Here is a 9664-nt window from a genome sequence, read left to right as displayed (position 1 = left end):
CCGGGTCCGGGCCCCATCCAAATCGCCCCGCCGCCGCCGATGCCTCCGACCCACCTGACACCCTCCGCGACGCCTGAGGACATCACCTGCCTGGTGCCCGCCGGAGCGGTTCTCACGTCCAGGGACCCGCTGCCGCCCAGCACCACTCCCGGGAGCCAGGCGAACAGCTCCCAGTCGGGCAGCTCGCAAACCGACAAGTCCCCCAACATCGAATGCGTCGTCTGCGGGGACAAGAGCAGCGGCAAGCACTACGGCCAGTTCACCTGCGAGGGTAAGTCTTCGTTCTCGTACCCCCGCGAATCCGATCGGGACACCGCGAGTCTGCTCTGCCTCGCCGCCGAAACGTCGCGGGTCCCGTCGCGAGTCGGACGTCTGCCAAACTGCCAAACTGCCAAACTGCCAAACCTGCGATCGGCTGCCGAAAAAATACCAAAATGCCCCATTAATAACGCGGCGGGGTGTTACCCGGGAACGTTCGCGCGCTCGTTCCAAGTTTAATAAAGATGTAAGTTTAACGGGGACGAGAATCGTGGCGAGACGAACGGAGACGGAGCCGAGGGTGCGTGTTCATCTGAGAGTAAAATTATTGAGAGTCGCTCTCGAGAAGACAAGTTATCAGCTCCATCGAGAGTACCGGCGGAGAGCCAGCGGCAAATTGAAAACCTATTCGAACAGTGTTCGCGTGGCTGAGAGTTTCCGATCTGAGCAAGCCGGTTTTCCGTCTCGGCTTATCGTCGCACCCACAGTACATTCATCGCGACTATACGTATTAAAAAGAACTTTTGCGGATTATTGTACGCGAAGATTAACATTGTACCAACTTTGATTGAATATTCCATTGTACATTCCGCAAGTAGGTTCCCACAGAATAAGTTCATTCACACGATGAGGTTTTTTGACCTAGTTGGGCATTTTATCGAATGTTCGCGAAAAATATAATTGCCTCGTGTGCTCATACACGTCTACAGCTTTTCTTTTTGCGGCGCTAATGCCGTCCTCGATTATTAGCAAATCGGTAAAATGGCCGAATTTGATCAAAGAACTCTAGCGTGCGATCGAGCTGTAAGCGTGAACAGTGTATCCTAATTGATACGATGCTTCGAACGTCGACTTCGATCGGATGTGTCCTTACGACCTATTAAGTAAAACGATATTACGTGCATACGTACCCGAAAGCAAAACGAGGTACATTTCTGAATAATGACGGCATTTCCGAATTTCGGAATTTTGGAATTTTGGAATTTTGGTCCACCGCTGCAGGTTCTGCCCGAGAACGCGCGGTAAAAAGCAGTGGCGCGCAAGAAAAAGGTCTTGCTAGATCCGTCGCGTCGTAACGAAGAAAAATTCCGCGGTTGGTACGAACGTGTGGATCGACACGGTTAATCGAAATCTATTGGGGTTTCTCGGAAATGAAGACTTATAGATCCTCCCACGGGCCTAGCCTCGACGGACGAGCTCTGCTCCCCTGCTTGTTGGCGTTCCTCCCTATTATCCCGAATTACGTCTTATCGATATCGGATCACCGATGGTAATTTATATCTCGCGAGTGATTTATCGCGCTCGATCGTCTTGATTACCGACGGCCCGTCCGCTTCGTTGCGATCCGTTGCGATCCACTGCGAAGGAAGTCGCATCGAACGCGCCGATTACAGGATAGGGCGTTTCATTGCGGATGATGCATCGTCCGCGGAACAAGTGTTCGACACCTGATCGCGATAAAATCGGAAGCTGTGCGGGACGCGATGACACGTACGGGACACGCGACACGCTATACGGTGCACTGTACAGGAAACATGGGACACAGGCCACGGGCCACGGGACACACGAGTGCCTTTGCTCACCCCTTTGAGATTCGGTGCCACCGTGCCTCCGTGCACCGTTCATCGTTAATCTTTCATCGTTCCCTTTTCATCGCGCCTCGTCGTCTCTCTTTAATCCGTCACGCATCGAAACTACCCGTCTCCTCGGGCAGACAGCGATCCCGATATTTACAAAGAAGTACAGACAGGCGGCAACTGGTTCACCAAATTTTCCTCTTTCGACGAGTAGACGATACTCGTTGCTAACTCTTTGCCACTTGTTCCGCGTAACGCACGCCAATGGGTCGCCTCGGTGATCCGTCTCCCAAGCCCCCATTAAAATTCATGAGTGTCGGTCTGTTTCTGTATCTTGCTCTTTCGTTTTCTGCCTTTCGCCCCTTCGTTTCAGCCCTTGCACTAGACTCCCTTCCGTGATCTACAAAGGTTCGCGGTAAAATTCGTCGAATCTGGTCGCTTCGACTGTTACAAATATTAACTTTTAGTAAATAAAATGATAGTACCGCACCATTCCCTCACCTGCCTCCGCGCAGCGATTCGTCGGAAGCGAAAAACGTGGCCGATCGAAAACCGCGGGATCTCGACGATCGAGATCTGAATCTAGGCCGAGGGACCAATCCCACGGGAATCGATCGCGAAACCTCGTTTCAGAAGACTCGCGTCGCGACGATTGACCGATGACGTTAGCGTTTAAAACGCCGCTAAAAATAATACGCGGCGAACAAGCCGAGCGGTGGCAACCGAAAGAGAGAACCCCCTCCCTTCTCGCGGTTCGTTAATTTCCAACAATTTGTGCCGGCTCGAACTCGAACTCGGACACGAGCACAGACTGTACGAAGATTCGACGCCTGGAAACGTACGATTCGAGCGGGTTAAGAGTCTGTCTCTTAATTGAACGCTCGAGTTACAGCGGCGACTCCTCTCCGTGGTGTTCCAATTACAGTCGCGCTAACGATATTTACCATTGTTAAGCCGTGGCACTCTCTCGGTCTACCCGCTGTTAGCGGTACCGCGATAACGCGCTTAATCCGACGATAATTTCTATTCGTAGTAATCTTAATTACTCGCCACCCCTTGATTTTCCCTAGGCGATCATCCCGCGACGGCAGGACCTCGACGTGGCTCGTGTCACCTCTTCTCGTTCCCGTTCTGCTCCATTCTGTTCCGTTCCTCCCCATTCCATTCTACTTCGTTTCGTTCTGTTTCACCGTACAGATTTCTAATACTCGATCGAAATGCGACGTCTTTGCTACGGTCTCTTGCCTGATAGTGGATAGGTCGTGATTTTCCGTGTGTCCTCTTGATCCTTGCCGAGGCGAACTCGAGACTTCCTCGAACGCGTCGTCTCTTGTCGTATCGCGCGTCACAGCGTCCAGTTAATCTCGATTCCGGTAGTTGGTTACGTAAGATGCCGTTGGAATCGCTTCACGGCGAAACGGAGCAGCGGAACATCGACAGCAGCGTCGACGTCAGCGACAGACGCGAATGTCGAAGCGCTTTATTGAGAATCATAGAAACATCGATGGGGCCGGTCGGCCGCGCGGCGCATGCCGCATACCGCATACGCCTTCCACATTGGACGTTCATTGGCGTAATCGGCCCGATTGTCGGCGATCGCTTTATTACGACGAATTGATTTTGATGTCAACCGATGTCAAACGGTCGCGAATTATCGTCAATTTGTCGGGACTGACTTTCGATGCGTTCGATCGACGAGATCGCGAGCCAAAGGAGCTCGCGTTTGCCGACGATCAAAGTTCTGTCGCGAGTCGCCGGAGCCGATCCTATCGGAATCTATTCCCTCTTGTTCAAACTTGTTGATATTCGTGACTACCGTCTATCCTGCCACCATTTCCCCTAGCTGTCTGTCGTTAAGGTTATTGAACCGAGGACTGGGCTTTATTCCGAGGGTCGTAAATCGACGGTTCTTCGACGGTTCCTCGACGATTCGGCTTCTCGGCGATTCTTCGCCAGTACTGCGATCGGAACGCGCTAGACGGTGTTCAGGACGAATCCGGAACAGTCCGGCCGACTCGCTCGAGATTAGGTTCGAGAAACGAACATTAATCTGCCGATTACAGCGACTCGGGATCCTCCCATTCGCGGTACCACGTCTGGAACAAGGTTCTTCGTCTTTGGTTATTGCGCAATAGTCGTTCGCGGTTCGACCTCGACTACCCTCGTGATCGCCTTTTTCCCATTTCTTTGTTCTCTTTTCGTTCTTCCTTCCGAGACCGATCGATTCGCGTCTCAACTCGAACCAACCTCGCCGGCGATCGAATCCTGGAAATCACCGTCGTCGACGTGGTGGACCATTTCTCTCCTCCGGTCGACGCTTTCTGAATATATTTACGCACTGGCAAACCGAAGGCCTTGGGTGTAACTGGTAATGTACTTCATTGGCTAATTAGTTTTGTAAAAGAAAAAAATAGACGTGAGACCATCGAATTTAACAGCACTTTCTCCAAATTTATAACACCTACTTTCTGCAGTAACTAAAGATGTTTCGATGTATTGACAGTCCTACTTGCACTGTCTTACCTCAACAGGATTTGCACAGGCTTCAGACTTGGTATACACCGAACGAATTATCGCTTAACCTCAATAAATGTTTCACTGTGCGATTCAGTCGCTACGATTATAATTATTCCATCAATGGAGCCATATTTAAATGCCGAATTACTAAAAACTAAGAACATGAACATATTTTTATGAACCCCTACGCGCAAAAAATTTTTGCACAAACATCCCGGGCCGTATCGTGTTAAGCACTGTTCATTCGATATGGGATCTTGGTATCATATTATCTATAGAGTTCCCAAGTATTTTAAGGAAAATAGTATGCTGAGACTGCTTTATATTACACTAATCAAGCTATCTTGGAATGTGGATGCATAATTTGGACATCCTGCTTTGGTATTAATTCGGACATCACGATTTTGGAAGAAATGCAACATACCTTGTTATGTTTAGCTCCTTGGTGTATACCGCAGGATATGCATACTGTTCGAAATCTAGACGAATTCTTAGATAATTATAAAACCAATTCATGTCGCGAGTGTTGCCAGAAACGTACGTATGTACTTACGCATATATGTGGAATTTTTTCCACGCGTCACGATGATAACGAATTCCTCGCGTAGACTTCGAGCTCTTTTCGATCGAGTCACTTCCTTTACGTAATCGAACGATTTCAACGAACCTTCTCGTCTCGAAGCATTTTACAGCGCGTTCTTTCGATTGTTGTAGCACGTAAATCGGCACCGCGTAAAAATCTATCCTGGTTATCGTGGTTCTCGAGTAGAATGTCGTGTTTCTAAAATTGTTTCGTACACGGTCGTTTGTCTTACGCTTGTTTTACGTACGGTTTACAATCGCCGTATCTGGAACGATATCCACAAGACCCACAAGTTTGTGGTGTGAATACGTCTGTACCGTCTACATGTTTAATTAAACCTTAATGTACATTGTAGAACCACGTTAACATCGCAAAAAACTTGATTTCTTCGTAAGCACCCTGAGTTATATTACTCCTTCCACTATATCTATTATTAACCCTCGCAGTGCCAACAGTTGAGCCTTCACGTTTACGTATACAAATATTTTGAGTTAAAGTTTTGTTGTTATTATCATCATCATCATCATTATTATTACTATTATATTACCGTACTCCTTTTTTAAATAAACGGCAGACAGTACCAAGGGTCAAAGGTTAAGCCTCGGGCTCAGGGTCCGAAAAAACCCGGACGTGGTATGATGAAGGTTAAATCTTTTATTATGTTTATTTTGTTCTGAATTATGTGTATACCATCTGCATGATTTAAAAGGGTCTTGTAGTCTGTAAATAAATAATAGAAATTATAATAATGAACATGGAGCTGTTGTTATGAGGACCAGCGGAGCGACGAATTGTACATTCTTGTACGGGGTCTGCGAAGGTTTAGATCGACGGAAGAAGAATTTGTTTCCTAAGAAGACGGATATGAACGGGGTCTGGTATCGGTATCGATATCGGTATCAGTATCGCGACCGGTATCAGCATTGGTTCGATCGAGGGTTAAAAAAGTGTCAACCGAGGAAAGGAGGCACGCGTACCTCATGCGTCACACGCGTCGCGCGAATAGAAGAAGGAAAGGAAATTTAATTCCGGTCTCGCGGTCTGTGGTACACTGCTCGCGATGCGCGATGGGCGACGCGGGCTATGTGCTGCAAAGGGCTTCCTGTTCGGGGTCTCTTATTCTCCCTCCGAGTCTTACGGTTACTTACGGACTTACCGACTTATGCCTGGCGTACCCTGCCGCGCGCGCGCTCGCGAAGAAGCCAGACATTCTGCAGGCTGCTCCTAGCAGCGGGCTAATCGCTCTAACGAGATCATATTATATTATTCCAACTTTGCTAATCTTTATTAATCTCATTTCTCCTCCAGGCGCGTGCGTTGCGATTCTCCTTGGTCGTATTGTTTCCCGAAACAACCGGGAACGTTTCTCACCATCCTCGCAACTATCCGCGGAGTCTGCCGAAGCGGACTACCCCCCGCCGACGCTGGTTGACTCGTCAAAACAGTTTTCGATTTATCCAGGACGGTTTCGATTCCATCAGATTAACATGTTGACGACGCCGGCTTGACCCATCGGTGGGTCATACGTCTCAGACACGTGAGGCGACGTACATTTGTTTATTTTGCTTGCATTTCACAAAATAGATACTACAAAATAGGTTTATGTTATTTTATTTGGACATTATAAACAGATATTCAATAGTAAAAACATAGAAATTCGATAGCATAAACTTAACATAATTATTTAATTTTTATAAATTTCGGGCGCCGTCTCGCAGAGAAAATCGTGAGTATCGACGCCGGCGTCAACGTGTTAACCGAAGAGTTTGTTCCGTTCTGGGCAAACGAGTAGCACCTAGCAACAGAGTTGAACATAGTATCGACCGATTCTTTACGCTGTCTTGTATTTTGATCAGAGCACAGGGTCTGATTGTGCTGCCATCTGCAGAACCGATCATTTGAAGTTATCACGACATTGGCTACATACGAGTGAACATGAAAGTTTCTAAGAGACTCCGCGAACTCTTTGTCCATGCGTAGAGTAGACTAGAAACGCGGTTTGCTTCGACGGTGTGTAGAATGGTCGCTCTCCGGAGGTTCGCAACCGGTCAAAATTCCTAGTCACGCGACCACTGGGGCAAGGTGGGAATGCAACGCGAGTGCATCGTCCGGCGATGGAAAGAAGGAGGAGAAGGAAGAGGAACGCGGCGCGGTGGTTGCGCGCGCGCGCGCGCGCGCGTCGTTCTCGTTAGTTTCGCTTCCTCCGAACCTCGGAGGCTTAGAGCCTTCGAGTCTGAGAGTCCACGAGGGGCAAGACGTTGGCTAACGGCAACAGGATCTGAGAGGCAAAAGCGCGTTACGCGGCTGCACACTCCGCACCGCGCCGCGCCGCGCCGCTCGCGCCTCCTGCGCGTGTGTGCCTACGTTTCCACGTGTTTCGGTAGGCGCCGACCGACTACGCGACCGTTCGACCGTTCGACTAAGGTGTGTACCTTGATGGTGGCAGTGGCTGCGGCGGCAGCGCTTGCATCGATCATAGAATTACGAAGCGCGACGCATCCCGAACGCATCCTCTGTGACCAATTATCTCGCTAACGAAGCCCCCGCTATCTACCCGCCGCGCCGCTCCGCTCCGAGCAGCGCGCCTCTCCGCGCCTCTCCGCGCCGCGCCGCGCCGCGCAGCCCCGCTGCCAGCCTCTCCGCCAGACCGCCACACCGTGCCGCCTCTCCGCCCCGGCCTGCTAATTAATTATAACAATGTCGTTAATTCTACGCGGCCAACTCGAAATGTTACCGACCGAATCGAATCGTCCCACCGCTTCCTCTCGCCCGCACGTCCTTCCCTGTCGATTTCCTTCCCTTCGACCTCTTCCTTTTTCCCCTCTCCCAGCTTTTTGCCGCCATTCACGGAAAATACTTCTTCGACGAGAAAATTAGCATACACGTTCTTATGCCAAACAGAATTGCTCACATCGTGTCTTCATCAATATGAATGTACTTATCGTGATGCGTTTGATATGTTCTCCCGTTTAATCGTTTTAAACAGTAAGTACTTCCTCCTGCATCTACCTGTGATCCACTCTGCAACGCTCACTCCAAATAGTTTTTCCTATTAAGTACGGTCAATTAAATTACATTAAATTAAAATTAAATATTCCTACTTGTGTTATTTTGCGGCCAACTCCGTCAGAGTTACCCTACCATCGTTAACCCTTGAGCATTTTGCATGTCAGATCCGTTTGGCTGTCCAAAGAGACTTTAAGAAACTACCACCGTTAAACTCCCAACCGATCAGAAGCGTTACTAACTAGCATCTTTATCAGCGAAACCGCGATATTTGACTGATTCTTGCATTTATCGTGTGGCCGCAACACGCGTTGAGTCGAATTGTTATCGAATCGTTCTCGCGGTCCACTACGATCCCCTCGGTCCACTGCGATGCGTACTTCCGAAGCGAACGAGGAAACGTTCTTTCAAGTTACTACTCGGAATGGAATGGCCGCGAACGAGCCGCAGCAATGAAAATTCAATGACGCGAACAATTTGAGCTCTCGAGGGCCGTGCAAGCTGCAATCTGAAAGTATAAACAGTAGTTGTCTGAGTCCCTTTCTTTCTCTCACTCTCGCGTTGTCTCTTTCACTCTCTTCTACTTTCCTTCCCTTTGCGCCCCTATTGCCTCCAACGTGTCTCCTCATCCTATCTCTCTTTCTCTCTTCCTCTCTCTCTCTCTCTCTCCCTCTCTCTGCGCCTTCCTTCGCAGAAAACCTTCCTCCGTTTCCCCCTTTTAGACGGGTCCATTTCTCCGATTTCTCTCGCGGCACCTCGGTGCACGTACGCAGTGTCTCCCGGAGGAGGTTGGCTCGCGTACTATAATCGCGTAATTTGCGTGTAACGACGCAATTTGTAGTTACGGCGACCCCAGAGACTCTTTCGTAACATGGACGACGACAACGATTACGGCTACGACGTGGATGCGAACGGTTGCGACGACGAGAAAGATTCTGACAACCACCGGGACGGACATAAAGACGGGTGCAACCAGAGTACCGAGTAGACGAGCTCGCGGTGCGATGGCAGTTCGAACTCGTCGCCGTTGTCGTTGTCGTCGTTGTTGTCATTGTCGTTGCCGTCGTCGGTGTCGTTGTCGTTATCATTTTCAAACTCGATCCAACTCGCTCAATAGGATTTTGTTACGGAATACTAGATTGACCAAGAAATTTTCCCACAAACATCAACTGATATTTATCAACCTCGTCTCTTGCGATTTCTTGCCTGTCTAGGCCAAAGAATCGCTTCGTTATTACGATTACATCATCGAAGAAACAATGTATGTACCTAGCAGAAATCTGCGTCATCAAGAACTTTTACGCTTACAAGCAACATTCACACGTACGCTAATCTTTTCTATAATATACGAATTATATTCGAATACTCGCTATGCAATATATCTATCTAAATTGAGTTTGCCACTTCAATATACAGAATGATGTCCCACATCACGTAGAACTCACTTCAGGAATAGATCCTACATATACATGGAAGCTATAAATAGGTTCACATAAACATATGTTCCGTTTGACTTTGTTTTTTCGTTATGGAGATTGTATTTGCTAATATTCACAACAACTTGCCTTTGCACGAAAACAAATTTGAATAGAACGTATGTTTGCATGAATATCTTTCATTTTTATGCACAGAATCTATTTTCTGACATAGATACCACAGGTTACGGTACAGCCCGTATATTAATAATATAATATCAAATATAAAATAATATAAAAATAAAGAA

General features: G+C 48.3%; 1 protein-coding gene across 2 annotated transcripts in view; it reads left to right on the top strand.

Annotated features, from left to right (window-relative positions):
- Positions 1-9664, top strand: part of Svp (COUP transcription factor 2) — a 72192-nt gene that overhangs the window by 1775 nt on the left and 60753 nt on the right. Inside the window, exon 2 of one of the 2 annotated variants that reach the window (XM_078187687.1) lies at positions 1-271. This exon is cut by the window's left edge and continues 25 nt beyond it. In XM_078187687.1, coding sequence (XP_078043813.1) covers positions 1-271 — 271 coding nt within the window. The remainder of the gene's footprint in view (positions 272-9664) is intronic. The other variant, XM_078187678.1, reaches the window with a different exon arrangement.

The sequence above is a fragment of the Augochlora pura genome, chromosome 2 (assembly GCF_028453695.1).
Source record: "Augochlora pura isolate Apur16 chromosome 2, APUR_v2.2.1, whole genome shotgun sequence".
Taxonomy (NCBI): Eukaryota; Metazoa; Arthropoda; class Insecta; order Hymenoptera; family Halictidae; genus Augochlora; species Augochlora pura.
This window is presented reverse-complemented; position numbering and strand designations above follow the sequence as displayed.